The sequence below is a fragment of the Pseudopipra pipra genome, chromosome 3, assembly GCF_036250125.1.
Source record: "Pseudopipra pipra isolate bDixPip1 chromosome 3, bDixPip1.hap1, whole genome shotgun sequence".
NCBI lineage: Eukaryota > Metazoa > Chordata > Aves > Passeriformes > Pipridae > Pseudopipra > Pseudopipra pipra.
The window spans coordinates 76,202,160-76,223,057 of NC_087551.1; the positions used below are offsets into that span (position 1 = coordinate 76,202,160).

Consider the following 20,898-nt stretch of genomic DNA (forward strand, 5'->3'; position numbering starts at 1 on the left):
TTTTCTTTCTTAGTTAAATTCTACAGCAGTTGCTGTGCGTCTGCTTTCCTTTTTGAAGGATATCCACACTTCTTCCTGCAATTTCATGAGTTTTAAAATACCCCTTTTTTTTTATTCTCTTGTCTCTGCCAAGGGTGTAGATGATATCCTGAGAACTTTTATTGCTCTCCAGTGAAGGGCAAGAATGTTTAGGCTGGTACTGCTTTGGCCTTTGTGCAACTTCTGCCATCTGGTAGAAAAAAAGGTGAAGGAGCATGTATGAATTACACCTAGATTTTGAGTCTTCTTTGTCACACTTATGTGCTACTTCCTTTTGAAAGTCCAGAAGGTGAATTCCCAAAGCATCAATATATTTAACATTTCAAGAGATGGCTATGTTCAGAAATGCTGCAGATTGACAAACTAACATCCATTACTCTGAATGTTAGTTTGAAAATTTCGAAGTGGATTAGGTCATGCTTGCTTTTGCCAGTTTTAGTGATTCCTAGATTTGGAAAATTGTTAAAGCAATGAGAGATAACTTTGGTGATGATATATCATAATGCATTATTGTTTCCATATTGCTGTGGAAAAGATGACTGTCTTAAAAGCCTGAGACTTTCAGTTCACTTTTTCCTGTGGTACATACTTTTTTCTCTGTTACATTTAAATTTAAAGAATTAGTCAAGAACATAAATCTACTAAATTTCTCTGTATTAGTTTCAGACAATTTCTTGAATTGCATTTCTCTGAAGAAGACACAGCCAAGCTACTTTTTGTGTGAAAGCATTCCTTGTGTGAAAAAAAAACCAGTTTTAAATATTTAGGAACTTTGACTTTAAAATTTGAATAGTGTGTGTCTGGTGTTTTTGCTTATTCTGGTATCAGTTGCAATGGTTATGTTTTGGGAGTTTTTCTTTGTTTGTTTTATTTTAATATAACCTTAAACTTGGAAAACTATAACAGAGAGTGGTAGTCTTGACTAACTTTTATGTCAAAATGTAATGTAATGTAATCAAATGCTTTTAATCGTGCAGTTTATAGATTGACTTGTAGAAGATAACGTGAAACAAACAAAAAACTTCAAATGGAAATAGTAAAAAAAATTTTCTTATGAGAATCTTAAAAAAATCATAAGTACTAGGTTCCCTATCTATTGATAGCATAATTATTTAATTACAGACATCTTGCATCATCTGTTCAAACACAGTCTGCGGTAATGTGAGAAAATATTGCTGTGATACTTGTGTTATAACATTTAAAAGGATCTGACACATTTTCCCCTGTTTTTCCTATGTTTTAGTGAATATTTCAAGTAATACCTGGGAAATGAAATAGGCTTCAAACCACTAGAAGGGAAAAAGTAGTTGTTTACAGCTGTTAGCTGTTCTTAAAGTGTTTATATCTTCAAAGATCTTTATGTAATTTCCTGAATAGGTTTAGTTATAAATAAAGATCATTTAGTTTAGGGCATTTTCTGTTATTTAACTTGGGAAGGTGACCCTGAGCTAAATTGCAATGTGTAATTTGAATGCCCATGGGCTGCCCTTCATTGGTTTGATTGGGAGAGATTATCTGGATTTCTAATATACTTTAATTATTCTGCTTATATAAGTTGTCACATTAGAAGCTTCTTAACTGTTGAGTCTGTTCTGTCAATGATTGACTAACAATAGGAATATACTAGGCTCTTCCACTGAGATTTGAAGATTTATACCATCAATGAAAGAACTGGAATGGCTCTGTTTAAACCTACTGTATCTTCAATAGTAAAGAGTATGTGCTGTGCTTCTACTCAGGCAGCGATTGATGTGTGATAAATTGAAAGGATCTGTAGCCTTTTTTATTTTCTTAAAAGGTGTTTTTTCAATTAAGGGAACATAATGCAAAATATGTTTTAAGATGTTTGGGGGCGATGTGTTCCTGATGTGCATGTGGAAAAAAAAAACCAAAAACAAACCAAACAGTATGAGTAGGATTTTTGGGTGGATGAAGATAGAGTATCTTTTAGCAATGGATAGCTAAGGTTTTACAGAGAAGCTATTGTAATTGAAATCACAAAATGGGTAAGATTGGGAAGGGACCACAATGAGTCATCTGGTCCAACCTCCCTGATCAAGCAGGGTCATCCTAGAACACGTTGCATGGAATTGTGTCCAGATGGTTCTTGACTATCTCTAGTGAGGGAGACTCCACAACCTCTCTGGGTGATCTGTTCTAGTGTGCCATCCCTTGCACAGTAAAGAAGTTATTCCTCGTGTTTAGGTGGAGCTTCCGGTGCATCAGTGCCAATTGCCTCTTGTCTTACTGCTTGTCACCACTGAGAAGAGCCTGGCTCCATCGTCTTGACAGTCGCCCTTCAGATACTTATAGGCATTGATGAGGTCCCCACTCAGTCGTCTTTTCTTGAGACTGAACAGGCCCAACTCTCCCAGCCTATCCTTGTAAGAGAGAAATATTGCCCTAATGTCTGCGTGCATCTCTTACAGATCTCTCTCTCCCTATATCTATATAGATATCTATACACATTTATAAACAAGTCCTTTAAATTGTGATCTAAAGCACCTCAGTCCTAGAGTGCCTTAGGTCTAGAGGCCTCTTTTGACCTTTTACTCCCAGGCACCTGCCTGTCTGACAACTCTGTTCAGATGAACTAGGAGGTTATCAGCACTTGAAATACTCCTACTCTCAAATGGTGTAGGGGTCTTCCAAGGTAAAGTGGTCTGATAGCCTAGTAACAGGTCCAGCTGACCAGCAACTCGTTTGACACATGCAGTCTGGTACAACAAACTGCTCTTGCCTCCTCTGTGGGATTTTGTCTCCTGCTAGCCTACAGAAAATGTGAAGTGAAGGATTGAATCCTGTGTGTATCTGGTAGGCCCAGAGACATCTGATTCAGTGTCACGAAGAACAGAAATCTGTGTGCTTGCAACCACTTGTAGAGTACCACGACTGGAGATGTGCACTTGGGAATCTTGAGTTTCCTTTTTTTTGTTTTGTTGTTTGTTTGTCATTTAAATCACAGACTACAGTCAGAATGATTAAATATCTGTTACCTAGTGGTTAGAATGTAATATGGGAGATGTTGCCTAAAAGACCACAAAGAAAAAACTCCAGGCCAATTTAGTATAGGAGATAGGTAAAGAGAGCAGGAGTTTTAAGGAGTCCTTAGGTCTAGAGGAATACATACCGCACGCCTGTCTAGACACTGGTTCTATGATTTTATGATAATATCCATCCAATCCCAATTTGTCCACTCCCTGGTTCTGTCCCCTGGCACACCCCTTCAGGAACTGAGTCTGGGGGCATTTGGGACCCCTTTTTCCTCATCTTCATCTTCCTCGAAGCATGTACAGTCCTTGGAGTTCCTCCAAAGTTCTGGGCTTGAAGGTCACTGTGTCTGTGTGATATCTCCTGGTCCAGGCCTTAAGGTGTTTTTCTACAACTCTACCTTGAAAAGAAGACGAAACAGCTAACAGAATTTTGAGGGATTGATGTAAGATGGGGCAGTAGGGTTTGGTATATGTTAACATTATGCTACAGGGTAAGGGATATAACACAGCTACATTAAAATCTACATTAAAATCTATAAAAATTAAAAAATAAAAAAAGCTCTGAGACATCAGTGAGAAGAGTGTCATGGGCTCCATTCCTTATTCTGGGATTTCACACTTTTACCCAGTAACTCACTTAATGCAATACTCACAATCAAGAGCAGAGCCTGAGCCCCAAAACAGTATCAAAACTGGACTCCCCCTTAGGCTGTGATTCATTAGTTGTTACATTAAAAAAATGTGTATTCTGTTTTTGAAAATGAACATGGCTACTGCTGTATGGTATGCAGCCTTCTTGTTTTCTGGTGTGGGTTAGTCATGATCAGATTTCTGGGCCCCAGTGACAGAGACTGTGAGTTAGGTACAAAGCTCAAGGCTCTTGTGTAGCTGAATTTCAGGCACCTAGGGAACTTCCCGGTCAAAAGAGGGTGATCTAAGTGAGCAGTTTGGGATGTATTATTCAGGAGTCTGAGATCTGTTTATGCCCTGCTTTTTAACCATTACACCCTTGTATCCCTTTGGATCTCATCCAACATCTAAGATGTGTCACTTTGTGTATGCTTCGTATTGTTGTGTCTAATGAAGGTGTATTGTGAAACTGATATTTATGTTGTGCAAGTCTATGCTGTAAAGGACTTAAGCACCATGGATGAATTTAAGCATTTGATAAAAATCCTGCATGTTAGAGTTCTGAGAAGCATCCCTTTTTCCTTTTTAGCCTTCCCTACCTTATGGCACTGGTCATTGATCATTATACACAATTCATAACCAGGCATATTATTCAGACATCCTTTTTTTTCAGTAAACGTTTAAACATGTGGTTTATCGAAGCAAATTAAAATGAAGGAAGAACACTGAAACATCATTTAATAAATACTGAGGTGATCGGGACATGTTAACGTTTGATAATATGGCATCATGATTTTTCCAGTTCTGCTTGTACAGTCAGCAGTACAGCTCTCTAGTGGTGATGCTGTTATTATGGCTTATGCAGTGCTGACGCATTTTAAACTCTGGGATCTTTTTTCAAATGTTTCTTTTGATGGATGGGAAAATTTATTTTTTGTCTTAAATTTCTCATCTTGCTTAGCTTTTTGAAATCTGGTTTTTAATTCCACAAAGGTAGGTGAAAATTCTATGCTCTTTTTAGGGTTTTTTGAATTATCAAAGAGTGAACAGGCTGTTGCTCAAATATGAAGAAACTTTATAGATACTTTGTATGTATATTGCAGATCTGGGAGCAATATAGATTGAGAGATTCTGATTTGAGGTGGATTGCTTCTTCTGTCTGGTTCCTATGGCAGTCGTACCAGTCTCAATATACTGGCTGCTATATAAAGGGATATAAAAAAGAAATTACATCTCAAAAGCTTAGAAAACAGATTTAAAAGAGGACTTGGATGTTTGAATCAGACTTGGGCAGAATTTAGTCACCTTCCTTCATGCATGTTTCACTGAAACAGGCTGAATGTGAAAGTATCTGAAAGTGTATAGGTGACTCAGGTTTAAGCACTGAAGTTCCCTAGGTACCAAAACATGTGTGCTCAGAGGCATGAAGGCTATTTTCACGGGCCTTACCTGTTTAGCATCCAGCTTAAGCACTTTGAGGCCATAAAGCAGATGTTTTAACACTTAAAATTCTTGTAAGCATGCTGTCAGTGCCCTGACTGAACACACTGATAACCAAGAGTTCAGTGCGGAGCTCTGCCACCCAGCACACCTGCATTTATAACTATGGCCAAGGCAAAGGAGGTTCACCATTTTGTACATTAGGTCAAGTGGTCACAATCATTCACCAGTGATCAGGAAGCCAAAAGCCTTTACTACGAATTGCCTAAACCCCACATCTATGACTTGCCCCCAGTCTCTAAGAATGGTTAGACTGGGGCACTTTCTTCTTGGGCCATTGTAGAACCCCTGTGCAGCTAGTGTGGTACTTCTGTGAATCCAGATGCATTTCTTTTGCATGAATAGGCATGTATAAGAGAGGTAGGATCATACAGTTTCTTACTTGGCACAGTGCTATGATACTTCATTGAAAGCAGACTTGAACTTAGATGCAACCATTTTGATTTTGCCTTTGTGAATGCCAGTATTATGGTCCATACTGAAACTAATTTTCCTTTATTAATGTTTTAAAAGATTATGTATAAAAGCACTGAACTCACTCTAAAGTGTGTTTTCCTTCACATTTTGCATTATATTTTATGGTAGTGTAAATGGTTATGATTTCAGAAATGTTACATGTATTTAGTGTCAACTGCATATTTGAAGCACAGATAAAAAATAAGTAAATGTCTATGAACAAATTACTAGGTAGAAGCTGAACAGTGAGTTTGTCAACATGAAAGTTGGTATCCATAGGGATCAATGAGTAAGTGCTATAGTTGCAATTTTCTATAACTAGCATGTAATTAAATGGCATAATAGTCAACTAGTTGAATACTCATACTGGATTATTTTCAAAGGCATATGGAGGGCACACAAGGATCCTTTTAAGCTTAATCTTGGATAGGACTAGTTACTGGAAATGTGTGTGGCTTCTGCTGAAACCTCACTTCCAATTCTGGTCACCATAAGAAACAGTTCTGGTAGAATGACAGGAAGACATCAGTAGAGGTATTAAAAACATATTGATGTTTTATGACATTTGAAGGAAGTGAAATTAGATGAGTAATTTTAAACTAAATTCTGAAATGGTGTATTAAATGTTTTTTGGTCACAGAAAGCTGAGTGTACTGCTGTCTAGCAGAGATCTGAGTTTTGCGCCTGTAGCAGTAGCACAAATTTTGAGTTTAAATCTCATTGCAGTAAGATTTATACAACCACAGAAAACATGACTAGATAGATTTCTACAGGAAAGCCCAGTCTTCTGTCATTCAATAGTGCTATATAATTTCTTTGTATTGGCAAATAAGAAGGGGGGAGGGAAGGAAAAACACCTTTCTATCTGAAGTATCAACACTGGCACTTCTATTTTGGATATTATTTTAATGCCATGTTTATTGTGTAGCTTGTTGCTAATCTTTTTAGCAGAAACACACATACTTTTCATTGTATTAATGAGACTTTTTATTTTTAGAGGATTTTCAGCTGATAACTTTGTTGTACACATTTCGAAGTAGCTGACATCACCCATGTCCAGGATTTGTTGAGAGAATCTCAAGTTCTTCTGTCTTATGACATCAAAATTCTCACTTTATTGTTCTCTGCATCAGCTAATCTCCATATCTTTTTGGTTCTGTATGCTGAAATCTTCATAGCTACCCCAGAACTGAAGAAGCCTCCACTTTCCTCAGTCAATTCTATTCCTGTTACTACATCTGTGGTTACATTAAAGTAGAACCAATGCACAATGCATTTGCTGCCAAAATATCAAAATCAGAAACTGCCCAGAAAGCCAGCCATATCCTGGGGTGCATCAAAAAGAAGAATGGCCAGCAGGTCGAGGGAGGTGATTCTGCCCACCCGGAGGATGCTGGGCACCTGGGCACAGGAAAGATATGACCTGGTGAAGTAAGTCTAGAGGAGGGCCATGAAGTTGATGAGAGGACTGGCGTACTTTCCCCTACAAAGACAGGCTGAGAAAGTTGGGGCTGTTCAGCCTGGCAAAGAGAAGTTAGCATGGAGACCTCATAGCAACCTTCCAGTATCTGAAGGGGGCCTACAGGGAAGGTGGAGAGGGACCCCTTGTGATAGGACAAGGAGTAATGGTATTAACTGAGAGGCAATTTAGGTTAGATATAAGGAAGAAATTCTTTACTGTGGGGGTGATAAAGCACTGCACCAGGTTGCCCAGAGAAGTGTGGATGCCCCATCCCTAGAAGTGTTCAAGGCCAGGTTGGACGGGGCTTTGAGCAACCTGGGATAGTAGAAGGTGTCCCTGCCCAAGGCAGGGGCGTTGGAACTATGTGATCTTTAATGTTCCTTGTGTTGATAATATCAGTGATGTAAAAAGAGGGAGAATGTTGGGAAGAGAAATCTCCAAATTTAAGTATTGTTCCAGTTCCATTTATCTGCATAGGGCACAAAGCACCTGTTACCTCTCTTTGAATCTGAGTGTGATGGTGCTTTGCTTCATTTCACTTTGCCTGAGTTTTTCTTGAAGTAACTGGTGTTTGTAGTTGAAATTCTAAGCATCAAAACCATTTATCATTTTAGAAATACTCATATATCTCTTCCCAATTCGCTAGTTTTATCCAAGGATGTTGGTCCTTCAGGTGGTGTTTTTTTAAATATTTATTTGTTTCAACATCAAAAGGTCATTCAGGTCCTTTAAAAAGAGTTTTATGAGCTTAATCTTGGCTGTACTGGGCAGCTGAGTTTTGTAGATGCTGTGGATGGCCTGGCTTGGACTGGGAGCTGAGGAGCTTGGGGGGAAACTGGTATCTATTCATAGCCTGTGAGAGTCCTTGATGGTAGTAGCCCTTGGAGACGCTGATAGGAAAGAGGTCTTCTATCATGATGGGAAGTTCTGAATCCTTGTAGATCAAATTAAATGACATTGCATTAAGTCTGAAGGTCAATATGTGTGCAGTACAGATTATGGACCAGTAGTGATTTGAGAGTTTCCATCATCTAGGCAGGCTGCTGAATTTTGTGTTTTACTCTTCTAGCTTGACCTAAAGTTTGGCTCCATTTTAGTAATGCAGGCTTGCAAGGTCATGTTTTATGATTACAATATCTACATCCAGAGAAATAAATGGCTGCAATTCCTTACCCAGGTGTAGGATATAGAAAATAATCCCATATGCTACTACTGTACCTATACATCCAGCACAGTCCTCATTGAGGTGGCACAAACATTCCCGTCTTTAATAAACCCAGAGTTTATTTGATCTTATGGCAAAATGCAAAAAACCCCACACCTCTTTTTACGGAAGTAGGAAATTTGTGATTTAAAACAGGTAAAAATCACGTATTACAAGTTACTATTGTGATGGGGCAACTGGTGGTTCCATAGCTCTTAACGCAATGGAAAGCTAAATGTATAAAGTTTTAGAAATGGAGTGATGTTTGATGGTATGCTTGTCTAGTGTTAGAAAAATATAGAAGCCTGAATAAAAAGTAAAATTGCATTTATTCGTATTTTTGTAGAGTTAAAAAATGTGCTTGTTGGTAGAAGTAGCTGGCTACATCAACTACAGCATATATTGATGCCTCATCGATTCTAAGCATTTACCTTATTGCAAGCATTTGTGCAGGTTACTATGAATAAACATAAATACTGATCTGTACGTGTTGCCCTTCCACTGACATAGAGATATATTACCTTACTTTGGAAGTCTGTACACCCTTCTACTTTGCATAGATGGCTAAAGGAGATGCAAGGCACCCGTCTTTGGAGAGGCAATTTAGAGGAGAGAAAAAGGTCTTTGTGCAATTTTACAGCATAGTCTGGATGTCAGTAGGGCAGATTTTGGTCCCAAAAGTTTTATTCTCTGCATTATGAGGCATCATACATTCCTTTCTTAAAATAAAACAGAAAAGCCCTTCGTTTTTACTGTTAAACTTTTTTTTGTAATTGGCAAAAATAATTTTTTTAACTCATTTCTTTAGCCTTGCTTTTACTTTTTCATCATTTATCCTCTAGACCTCACTATATCTTCACCCTTTTCTTTGTCCTTTTTTTAATAAGGGGATGCTCCCAAAAAAGTGTTGCTTGGCTTTTTATGCTAATCTTGCTTCTATTTCAATTCACGTTGACTTGGAGAATATACCTTGTAAATAGGAATACCACCTGACATACTGAATACAATCCTCAGTTTCTAAACATTGATTGTTTTCACAGCATCCTTAAAGGGTAAGCTGTCTTACTGTCCAAATATCATGGCTGGGAAACTGAGGCTAACAAAGGCTGTATGATTTATGTGAAGCCACAGTGGGAATAAGTGTTGGGTTTAGAATTCCTGGCTTTTGTTCTTGTGTTTGGATTCATGCAGTCTCTCAAAGAAATACTGATTCCTCCTAATACTGCATACCTTTCCTTGTCTGCTAAATGTAGCCATTCAAAAAGTAGCTGATACTCAATTCTCTGTCTGTCCTGTTGAAACTAATGAATGCCTGCTGGCAGGCATAAGGTATCGTTACCTTTGGCAACCAGTATGTTTTATGTTTTAAATTATGTGTTTCGCAGAATTTTTGGATACTAATTTGATATAATGAGATGCGCTTCTAATATCAACCCTAGTATAGGAAGGCCTTGCAGCCAGCCTACTCTTTATTTAAAATTATTCCATTTCAGATGTCCTAATGAGTGCTGTGAGTTGTGTAATTCTTTCATAATTTTCCCATGTTCCCAGAAGGGAACTAGGAGCTGGAGTTCTTTCTATTTTTGTTTTGGTTTATTTCAAATTAGAGTAAGCATAGAATAAAGATCTAGGGGAAGATTTTTGTGAAACAGTTGCTATTGTGGGAATGGCAGTTAAGAAAAAATATTATAGTCTACAAATGTTAGTGTTTAGGCAAGTCTCAATGCCTCTGCTGTTTACTGTTATCTTATAAATATCTTGACTCTGACTTTACAATGCTGTTTATAGAATTTAATAAAGCAAATGTAATAATGCTGCCTGTGCTTTAATGCACAATCTCAATTGAGTTGACCAGAAGATAAATAGGAACAGGAATGATAGTGCGTTCCTACAGATTGTTTTTAATAAGCATGTTATTTAGTTGATCAGCCCGGTACTGTAATGCCTCCTATCCTCCACTACCAGACAAATTTATTAATGTCCCCCCCCCATTTCTCTGAGAACATTGATTCCCTGCAGACATATCTCTATTAAACCTCTAGAAAGTCACAACTTCCAAATTAGATTAAGTAGCAGGAATGGTACTAGAAGAATCAAAGAAAATTGAGTGCCTTATTGAATTCATGCCACATTGTCTGCGGAAGAGATGGGAGTTATGTGTAGTGGTAACTTTTGTCTTTACTGTACTAACAAAGCTGTGGGCATTGCTGTCAAACCTAATTGTCTGCAGCGCATCAGGATAAAATGAATCTTTTATCTAAACTCTTACCTATTGAGGTTTTACAGATGAGAAGTAGATTTCAGAAGGAAGCTTTACAATTGATCAAAATCATTTGCCATTATTTGCTGTACACAACCCTGTCCTAAAAATTCTAGTGAAAAAAATTTTAAAGAAGCACCTGGCTTTGGATTGGAAGCAGGCTTGCTTGTCATGCTAGTTGCAAAATGCAGATATTCATTTTAAAGCTGCCAATTTCTCATTTTGATCTGACATATTAAAAAGCATATAATTAATGGTTGACATTAGTAATTAACATTAACTTTATAGTGCTTAATATGCCATCATTCATCCATCAAATAACCGGTATGCATAATGTCTTTGCATAAAGGTTTTAATTGCACAAAATGATCCTTCAGTTCCCAGGCTCTACAGTTTAAAGTAGTTGTAAATGCGTTTTAAAAAGATGTGAATTTTTCATTTATTGAACGTAAACATTGTTTTTGTTTCTCCCTAGGAGTGTGCACGAACGTGTAAGCCAGGGACTTCAACTAGGGAACACAGCCCCAGACGCACAGCTTCCATTAGTGGCTAAAGAGCACCACCTTGCTGTCGCCAGTGCTCTCTGGAGAAATTTCTTTCCGTACTTGAAGAGCCAGAGAATGTCACAGATGCCGCCTTCCCCTCAGCTTGCTGATACAGCTGCAGGTTAGCCCTGACCCCCTTGGTGCTATTTTCTGGGTCACAAACTTTGAAGGATTTTGTGTTTTGAGATAATTAACTATTCATAAATGCAAAAAGTAGATTCTATGCTAAATAGTTTGACACAAAGAAATATTATAGTGTTGAATTCCTTAATAGGATACAGACAGATTGAGAACACCAAAGGGGTTTGAAGATGTACAAGCCTGACTTCTTTTTCACTGCTAGTCACAGGTTATTATCAACATTGCAAATGTTATACAATATAAGTAAGAATTATGTTTTTCACTATATCCAGAATTTACATACTTTTGTAGAAGTTTATTATAATTTTGTGTTGAACTATTCATTGTGGTTGAAATACAAACTAAATATTTTAAAATAATATTTTTCATTTGAAGACAATTTTTAAAAGGTTGCATATATGACTGCTGTTTTTTGCCAAACTGTTATGGTCATGGTCATAAAAATATTTCATAATTAATTGTAGTTATTTATCATGCTTTACACTGGAGGTGTTTAATCTTGAAGTACAACATTCCATATGTGTGTGAACTCCACGTGCAACAAGTCAGCTTGGCAGTGAATAGAAAGATATCCAGTTTGATCTTTAACATCAGAAGCTAGCATTGTATTCTGCAGTTACAATGAAATCTTGTATCCATTTAACTAAAATTCAGAGGAGTGCAATATAAAATATTTTTCCCATCATGATATGAATTAGATAAAGTTACAAGCTCAGGGGTACTGAGTTGGTAATAGAAAAGCTAAAAGATGCTTCATTTGAAGCAGCTCTGTGGTAGTTAAGAGGTAACATTAATGAAAGAGGCAGTGTGCAACAGTAGTAGTCTCACACAGCTGAAGAGTATGTGAGAAACAGCAATGCAAATCAAAGGAAGAGGTTGTTAATGTCAAAACTTCATTCATTTCCTACACACATACAGTGTCATATCTTTTTTTTTATTTTATCTTAGCACAGTGAAATAGCAAGAGCAGCAACCTATTATAAACTCCTCTGAGAAGCAGGGGAGTGCAGTTGTGACCTGCTTTATAGAGATGTGTTAGGTAGCACTACAGAGGAAGGCAAACCTTTCCCACACTGTATAAGCTTCTTGCCTTAGAGGTTGCAGCCCAGAGGACAGAGCAGCTGTCACAGCTCTCCTGCTCCCCCTGCCAGGCAAATAGCCTGGGACTCATATTACCATTCCTGTCTCCCATTTCTCCCCAAACTATGTTATGGCTGATGTTGCAGAAGTCTCTGGAAAAAGGCTGCCACAAAATGTTTCCTTACCTAAGGCAGAGTGGGGACTCTGTATGACTTTGTTTTTTCCAAGGCACATAAGGAAATGTGAACTCCTTCATGGCTTAAGGTAGTCTGCCCCTATACCATTCATTAAAATAATTTCATTGTTGTTTCTGAAAACTAGCCTTTTCCATCTAATTCATCTTTTCAATGTATGCAGGTTTATAATTATTTTAATATTAATTTATAATTAACTTGAATTGGAGAATTAGGGAACTAGTGAGCCCCTTTTTCATCGCCCTCTAAATTCAGTTTTCCTGACTTGTTTGATGCCTCTCATTTCCTATAGCCTAATAATCACTCAGCATTTCAGATTGCATTTTCTTTCTGAGTTTTAATATATGTGTCATTTGCAATATAAGGAATGCACTGTATTTTTTATTCTAGTAGTGTTAGTTATAGACTGTTCAGTAGACATAACAGAAACAGCAAAAGATTATGCTTCATTAACAAAATTCTGCACAAAATACTGCCCCAGTTTCTAGATCTGCAACTGTTACATGAAGATCCTTTTCAAGAGTAAATTTGTCTACAGTGCTTTATTTGTATGGTAAATTTGATACATGTATGTCTATTCCAAAAATACAAAGGTACCAGCTTTTACTGAGTGAATTCTTTACAGATACAGTTCTTCACTCTGAGAAACGTGTAAAAAAACTGAAAGAAATAATAAAACTCAACCCTGTAAAGCACAGTAATACTTACGTGTACAAGGGAAGATGTAGTGGTAAGAAAGGGAGGTCAAGACAAAAAAACAGGTTTTAAGACACAGTTTTTACTGCATTGGTGGTAAAGTTGTGGCTTCAGGATTTATAATGTGTGGGTTTGTGAAAATTGCATATGTTTGGATCCATTTTCCCTCTTTTGCAGCCAGTGTGTCTTGATGACTTAGAAACTGCTTGGGATAGAGACTACATTTTTAGTGTGGGTGCACTCTCTGTTAGAGCAGTTGCCCTAGCTGCACATTATTAATTGTAATTAATTTTCAGTGCTTTTTAGTGGAACAGGAATGTACCAAGAAACTATTAAGATGTTTTTTCTCTCTTTGAAAACAGGTTTTACTCTCTTAGCTTTGGATATACCCAGCAAAGCCCTATCAGATCTCCAGCCACAGCCTGTTCTATCAATGATGCAACTGTTTGGATGGGATGACATGGTGTGGCCTCAGCTGGTGTCAAGATATCTAAGTCATCTAATTCAAAACAGGTGAAAAATTGTGACTGCTTGTTCTTCCAGTACCTTCTCATCCTTCATTAGATGTGTGGAAAATGTTGCTTCAGATGGTAATGTTTCATTAAGGTGGTCCACGTTCTTTGCAGCTTTTCAAGCATCAGGACAATCCAGTCAGATTTTTATATATATGAGAAATTTTATTTTCTCTAAGTAAGCCTCTGTGGACCTAAGATAGATGGGTGATGGTGGTTTTTGTGGCATGCCTTTTTCCCTGCCTTGCCCATTTCTGAATCAGGTTTTGGAAGCAGGGGAGGTGAGAAATGAGAGAGAAAGAGGGAATATTTCTGTGTTGGACTGTATTTGAAAGTGAAAAATGTTGCACATTTTTAGGGTACATTTTAGGAGCATAACTGTAAGTCAGGATATGGTAAAGATTATTTAAGTGTGATTGACAAAGATGAGGCTGTGGCCTTCTTGCAGGGAGGTGTTAAAAAAAGTTGCATTTAGTTCCTTGTGTGTCAGTGTGGAACTTGGGAGTGTTCAGTCCTCTGATTTGCCATATTTCTCTCTTATGATCTTTATAGGGTGAGTTTCATTCAAGGTTACAGATACCTAGCACATGCTGAACGCAATAAGAGGCACATAAATTCCCTTTTATAATTTGAATTTTATAGTTTGAATCTTCTTGTTCTTCAGGCAAGATCAAGAAAAACATTTTGATGCCTAAACTGAAATTTTGGTATTATTTAGGTTCTTAAGATTAATTTCCAGTTCCCCCAGTAAACATTCAAGTGATTGAAAGCAATTACTTAAGTATTCCTTAGCAGTATTCATTAAGCACCCAACCTATTGTTAAAAATGTATACACAGATACATTTTTATGCTAGCTGAGGTAATGTTTATGGTATATGGAACCATGGCCAAAATATTCCTTTTTCAGGTGTTTGGAAGCACGATTGCATTAGCAAGTGCAGAGCGCAGACACATATCAAGTTTCTCATACAGCCCTGCTGCCAAAATTTCTTCTAAAAATGCAGTTATCTGGCATACATTATCTGAGAGGTTAGAGCACTTGTGCAGCAATTTGGAAAACCCATGTCAGGTGGGTCTTGCACTCTGATGGAATTCAAACCTTTGTTTCCAAGTACTGCCTTAGAAAGGAATGAGAGGGACTTGACCTCCTCTGGCAGACTGTGCTGTGGACTAACTGACAATGTCAGGTTCATGGATCCATACTGAGAGAATTAGCAGGAGAAGGCATGGTTCCATAATTAGGTGATAATGGACATTTGTCTTTTGTTTATTTGTGTGTATGCTCTCACACTGGTTCTCTCTTGTGCTCTCACTCTCTCACTCTCTGCTTTCCTGAATCTCCTTCATGAATCTGGAAGCATGGGACAGAATGCACTCATGCAGAGGCAGGTAATTTTACCCCTAAACTGTTGGGTTTTCCATTGCCCAGGCTCAAGGAGAATTGTTACCCTTAACAATTTCCTGAAGCCAACAAGTTAAAAACTTAAGTATCTGAGAATAGGCAAAGGTATGTCCCCACCTTACTAACAGAGCTGTAGGGTGCTCAGATTCCTGGTGAAAGAGCAATGAGTACCTAAGGTAAGATATTTTTGGTAGAATATAGAGGTATCATGCTCTAAACACTGTCATCTTGAAAGCAATTTTTTGTAGCATGATTCATGTACTGAGGCACTTGTAGAGCCAAAGTTATCAAAGTATCTAAGTGATATCTTTAGACTTCATGATTTCTGCACTGATAATTTTCACATCAAACATTGTCAGTTAAAAAGTAAAAAGATTCTTTTGTTTCCAGTACATACTCTGCAAGCTCTGGGAACATACACACAAGCTTTGGCATTTCTTTTGCAGTAGTGCCTAAAAGTTTCTTACCACAACCACGTTGTGTGGTGCATGATAGTATTATAACCTGTTTAAACTAATTTTGAGTATGTGAATAAGATCACTGTTTTAAAAGGGCCATTTGCCATGCTTCTAGCAGGTAGTTATTGTTCTTTCCTTTCTAAGGATTAGGAGCATATTCTTCTCCAGTTTTAGGAAGATGCCAAAGTCGCCTACCTACCAGCAAGCAAGAGAAATAAGAGTGAGACTACAACAGAAAGTGGTTTTTTTGAGCCTTTGTGGCCGAGTAGACTAGCTGTGTACATGAAGATTACATGAGAATGAAATTGTTTACACATTACTGCAAAGAGCATTAAGTCCATAGGCATCCTGTTTTTTCTTTTTTGGTACTGGAATACAAATTAATACATTTGGTCTCCTTACTTTGTCAGTAGTACTTCGTCAGGGATCTTCAGACAAAATATAGAGTTGTCACTGGTTTGAAGTAAATGAAGCAGAAAAAAACCCCAACTTTATTAATTTAGGGAGAAGCAGAATCCAGTTTGGTTTCCATCTGGAAGTCTTGACTATCTGTTGCAAGCATGAGTGAAAATCAGTAGAAAATAAGTAGAATTACATGTTCATATATCAAGAAAAGAGTACAAACATTTTTCATTAAAGCTGAAGTACCTACAACTGACTAGGAGGGAAATCTCTCAAATAAAAGGTGTAACTATTTTCAAGAAATTTCACTGACCTGAAGCACATGTGGAGCTCATCTGATAGGAACTGGAAACAGAATGCAGAACAGACCTGCTGTCCTTTAGCAAGGAGTTTCTAAAGAATTAATGATGCGAGGCTGATATGCTTGGGAAAGAGTGACTGTAGCAGCTACTCATTGTAGTAAGGCAAGTAAAAGTTTATAATTACGGAACAGTAGAGTTCTGAGTGACTTTGGTCTGACACTTCAATGGTAAAATGATAGTGAGTGTTTGATTGAAAGTATATACAGCAAGTTTGTGTGATCTTTATACTTGTGTGTATATACATGCATAAATGCATACGTCTGTAATGTACTGCCAAGTATAGTGGTTTCTTTCCTCATCTCCAAGGTGCCTTTTTATAGTTCCCTTTTCATGTGTTTTCAACATAATGTATCTTTATTTGCTAAAGCAGACCTTCTCCATCTTTACTGTAGTTAGAACGAAGCAGATTTCAGAGTAGCGTGGGGCACCTGGGCTAGCTTTATATGAAAGGCTGGAGTAGCTTAAGCAGTGTCAATATGGAGTTCCAGGCTGCTTCAGATATACTATCTCCAGCATTGTACACTGTCAGCTTAGATAATAATGTCAAATTACCCATTATTAGAGTAAGACATTTCCCACTCTGTGAATTTCCTTCCACCCTGTTTTATGTAACCAAAACATATGTACATGTGTATATATGCCTTTACATTACCATGGGTGGCATTACCAAATTTATCATGTTCTCTCTGTTTAGGCATCAGGATATTGTGAGCAAAGTCTGTAGAGTATGCAAAAGCAATGCCAATTGACCTTTCTGTTGCTTTAATTGTTTCCATGCACTGTTTCCGTATGTCTACCAAATGAGACACTCTGCTACCCTTTTTGCCTACTTTTATTAGATCACCCTACCTTTTTCTTCCTCTTCTACCTATGCAGTTCACTGTGTGAAGCTTTTTCTAGTATGGGATATACATCCTATGAAGCTCTGACAGTACGTTCTTGGTTTCGATGCATTTTGCAAATGTTCATAGATCAACCAAGTGGTGTTCTGGCCAAGACAGATGCTGAGCGAACAGTTGGTAAGTGTTCACATTTCCCTAATGTTTGCAGTAACGATTCTATATTGCAAAGCTGGCAAACATTTTCAGCTAATTACAAAATGTATTTTTGTTTGTATTCCTTTACTTTTACCTAATTACAAAATGTGTTTCTTTACACTGCTTGTGCTATTTTTTGATAGTTTGCCTGCTCTGCATATGACAAATTTATCACAAACAAAGATAAAAGAGCTTGTTTCCTTGGAAGCAAAGAATAAAAACTTGCTCCCAAGGAGACAAGCTATTTTTCCCCCATGGAGAAACTGCTCTAAAAAAAGTGAATCTGAAGTAAATAGTTAGAAATCATGCTGTGAATAGCCGAAAAGAAAAGAAAAGGGAAAAAAAATCTAGTTGTAATTAATTCTGGCCTTTTTTGTGTTGGATATTTTGCTTTCTTAGAGAAATACTTCAGCACTTCTAAAAACACTGCAGTTCTAATTATCTTTAGAACACATCTTCTAGTGACTATCTCTCATACACATTTTGTAGATTTTGAAAAAAAAAAAAACACCAGTACCATGAAAGACTTGGTTATCCATACTTAATACTCTTCATTCTCTTATAACTGTATTAGAAAAATAACTACTTTGGACATGTGGTCTTTGCCTGGAGAGATACAGTTAGATGCAGAACCCTTGTGTTTTGGACATTTTAAAATAATGTTTCACTTTATCATTTTGGGACTAAAGTAAATCTAAAAGGATAACTGTTTACTGTATTTACTGCTGTGCTCTCTTGTCATCATCAGGGAAAGCCTATATGGAGCAGCTGACTGAAATGACAAGACTGATTTTTAAACTCTCAGAAGTAGAAAACATTCTTTCAAAGGCTCATGTTGAAGAATCAGTTTTCAAGCAAGACCCAAAATATGCTCTTGTCCAGTTCATTAAGGTACTGTACACCTATCCCTGTGGCAGTTTCATAGGACAATTTTAGTGAAAAGGAACTATATATCAGACTGGGAGTTGAAAAAGAAATTACTCACAAAAATCTCATGAGAGACTTAGTAAGTTTATTTATATTTCTTTCAATGTTTTTGTTTTCTCAGGCTGTTGGTAGAACTTACAGTGGCCTTCAGACACTCCCTGAGAAATCTGCCATGGTAGCAAAGACTCTAGAGTATTTAGGTGATGTATTAAAGTATGTAAAACCTTACCTGAAGGCAAAAGGACCTCCAGAAGGTCTGCAGCTTACATATTGGATCATAGGTAATTATTTTGCAACCTCTTTTTTTTTTTTAGGAAATAGTTTTAAGGCATCAATAAAATAAATTATTAATACTTTTTTTCCTCTATACTATCCATATATCTATATTTCCTCTATAGTATTTAATGGTTTAAAAAAGAAACTCACCAAGATGTTACAATTACATATTTAATTATTTTCTGCAGATTTGCTTTGATCTTGATGTCTGACCTCCTTGTGGTTTTTGTTTGTGGGGTTCGTTATTACACCTACAAATCAGTATTTTCAAGAGTAAGATGTTTTCATGTCTTTCAGTACTGAAAACTAAATGTTTAACCTAAACAAACTCAGAAACAAGACAAGAGTCGGTTTTTGACTATTTAGCTGTAGTTAAAATTGTTATAAGTCATAGCAGTTCCTGAAGTTACAGCAATTCATGCCCACAGTGGATCTGCTCTTCCCATAGGGGGTTGTGAGACCTTTTCATATGTGGTCTTTTGTTGTCTCCTTCCTCTTCCCACTCATATTTTAAATGAAAGTGATGAGTTCTGAATTTTTCCTACAGAGCATGAAAGTAGATGTAAAATCTTCTTAAAGAATTCCAAGTTTTGAACCATGTGGATTGAGGCAACATGCACTTGGTGTTAGGTATCCAAGCTATTGGGAATAGCCTGGCTCACCAGTGAAATCACCCACCAGAGGACCACTTATTTAAATTAATTTTTCAATTGCTGTGTAGTGTAAAGGTAGAAATGGAAGTGCAGCCAATGAGTCATAGAATTCAGCAAACTGTAGCTAGATTTGGTTAGGGCCAATGTGGAGGGGTAAGGTAGAGCTTAAAACTGTTTTTTCAGGGAGTTTAGGTTAGATATTAGGAAAAGATCCTTCACCCAGAGGGTGGTTGGACACTGGAACAGTCTTCCCAGGGAAGTGGTCATGGCACCAAGCCTGCCAGAGTTCAAGGAGCATTTGGACAATGCTCATAGGCACATGATGTGATTCTTGGGGTGGTCCTGTGCAGGGCCAGGAGTTGGACTTTGATGATCCTTGTGGGTCCCTTGCAACTCAGGATACTCTATGATTCTATGATCAGCAGTGTTATGACAGGCTGCATCGTATTTACTGAATTTTTGTTAGTGGTCAAGTTGGCTTAGGAATGTAATTTGCTTTCTTTGGAACTGCTTCTCTTACATACACTCTGTACTTTACTAAAACTCAATTCTAACATTTGTTCATTAAATGTGTGGTAGTGAAAAAAAGTGTTTTCCCCCCTGGAGTTAAAAGAATGGTAACCCCCGAGAGGGTGGTGTCACTTGATGTTGACCCAATCAGCGCCCCTGCAAAATTTAAACATATCACACCAGACCAGAAAAGAAGGATGATGATGTAGTTGAAGAAGTAGTGGCCACGTTGTGAGACCACGAGGAGAGAGAGAGGGGCCCGGAGCCCCACTGGGGGGCCAAGGCCCCCTATCCCCCAGCTGAACTTGCAGAAACTCAGAAACAGTGTTAAACTGGACCAAGTTCTATGACTGAATAGCTGGGGGAGTCTTTCTTCACTGTGAGTGGGCAGCAGGAGCAGCGGCAGAGACAGCACTGAACGGAGAACTGTGGCAAAAAGCCAAGAAGATAAGAAATAAGCAGCAAAGACGGCATGCAGCTAAGCAGAGAGACACAGAGATGTCTGATGGAGAGAGAGAGAGGACTAAGCTCAACAAAGACAGTTTTGGGGTAAGAACTGAATCAGATCCCCCCGAAACCCCTTTGAGACCCCTCCTAGGAGGAGGGGGTGGACTCCTAGTTGAGGGGAGTCTTGGAATGCAGCAGCACCGGAGAGAGGAGCTGAGAAGCTCAAGACGTCCTGGAAGCTGGACCGGGACGGCCAGACAGAATGCAGGGGAAGTGGCCTTGTTCTCCCCTGCTGCTGCTGCCAGGCTGGCAGTTTTGAAACAGAGCAAAGGAGCTCTGATAGAACACTTAGGGCAAGGACTGAACTGAAAGCTGCCCTAAACTTTCTGACTCGGGGTAAATCCCCTGAGGAAGGGACTTTCAAAAAGATGTCCTGGACTTCGTGATATGACATGCTGAAGCGAGCATTGTCACTGCTTCGCAGTCCACAGGATAGAGACCTTCACTTGGAGCTGAAGGGCTGAGAGGGGTGAGAGGAGACCCCCTTGTGTGTAATGGAAAAAGATCCAGCTACAACAATCCAGCTACAACTGCTGCATTGAGGAGGAGAGACTGCTGCCCTAAACGTGGAAAGGATCTTTCCTTCGTCCCTTCTGGACTTTTATTGGAGAGAGAAGAGATTTGATCCAATGTAAATACTGCTTTATCATA

At 38.1% G+C, this 20,898-nt stretch overlaps 1 protein-coding gene across 3 annotated transcripts in view; it reads left to right on the plus strand.

Annotated features, from left to right (window-relative positions):
• MMS22L (MMS22 like, DNA repair protein) overlaps positions 1 to 20,898 on the plus strand; it is a 103,347-nt gene that overhangs the window by 60,744 nt on the left and 21,705 nt on the right. For all 3 annotated transcript variants that reach the window (XM_064649916.1, XM_064649914.1, XM_064649915.1), the window contains 5 exons: positions 11,020 to 11,210; positions 13,563 to 13,713; positions 17,214 to 17,356; positions 18,123 to 18,265; positions 18,423 to 18,582. In XM_064649916.1, the coding sequence (XP_064505986.1) occupies positions 11,020 to 11,210; positions 13,563 to 13,713; positions 17,214 to 17,356; positions 18,123 to 18,265; positions 18,423 to 18,582 (788 nt within the window). The remainder of the gene's footprint in view (positions 1 to 11,019; positions 11,211 to 13,562; positions 13,714 to 17,213; positions 17,357 to 18,122; positions 18,266 to 18,422; positions 18,583 to 20,898) is intronic.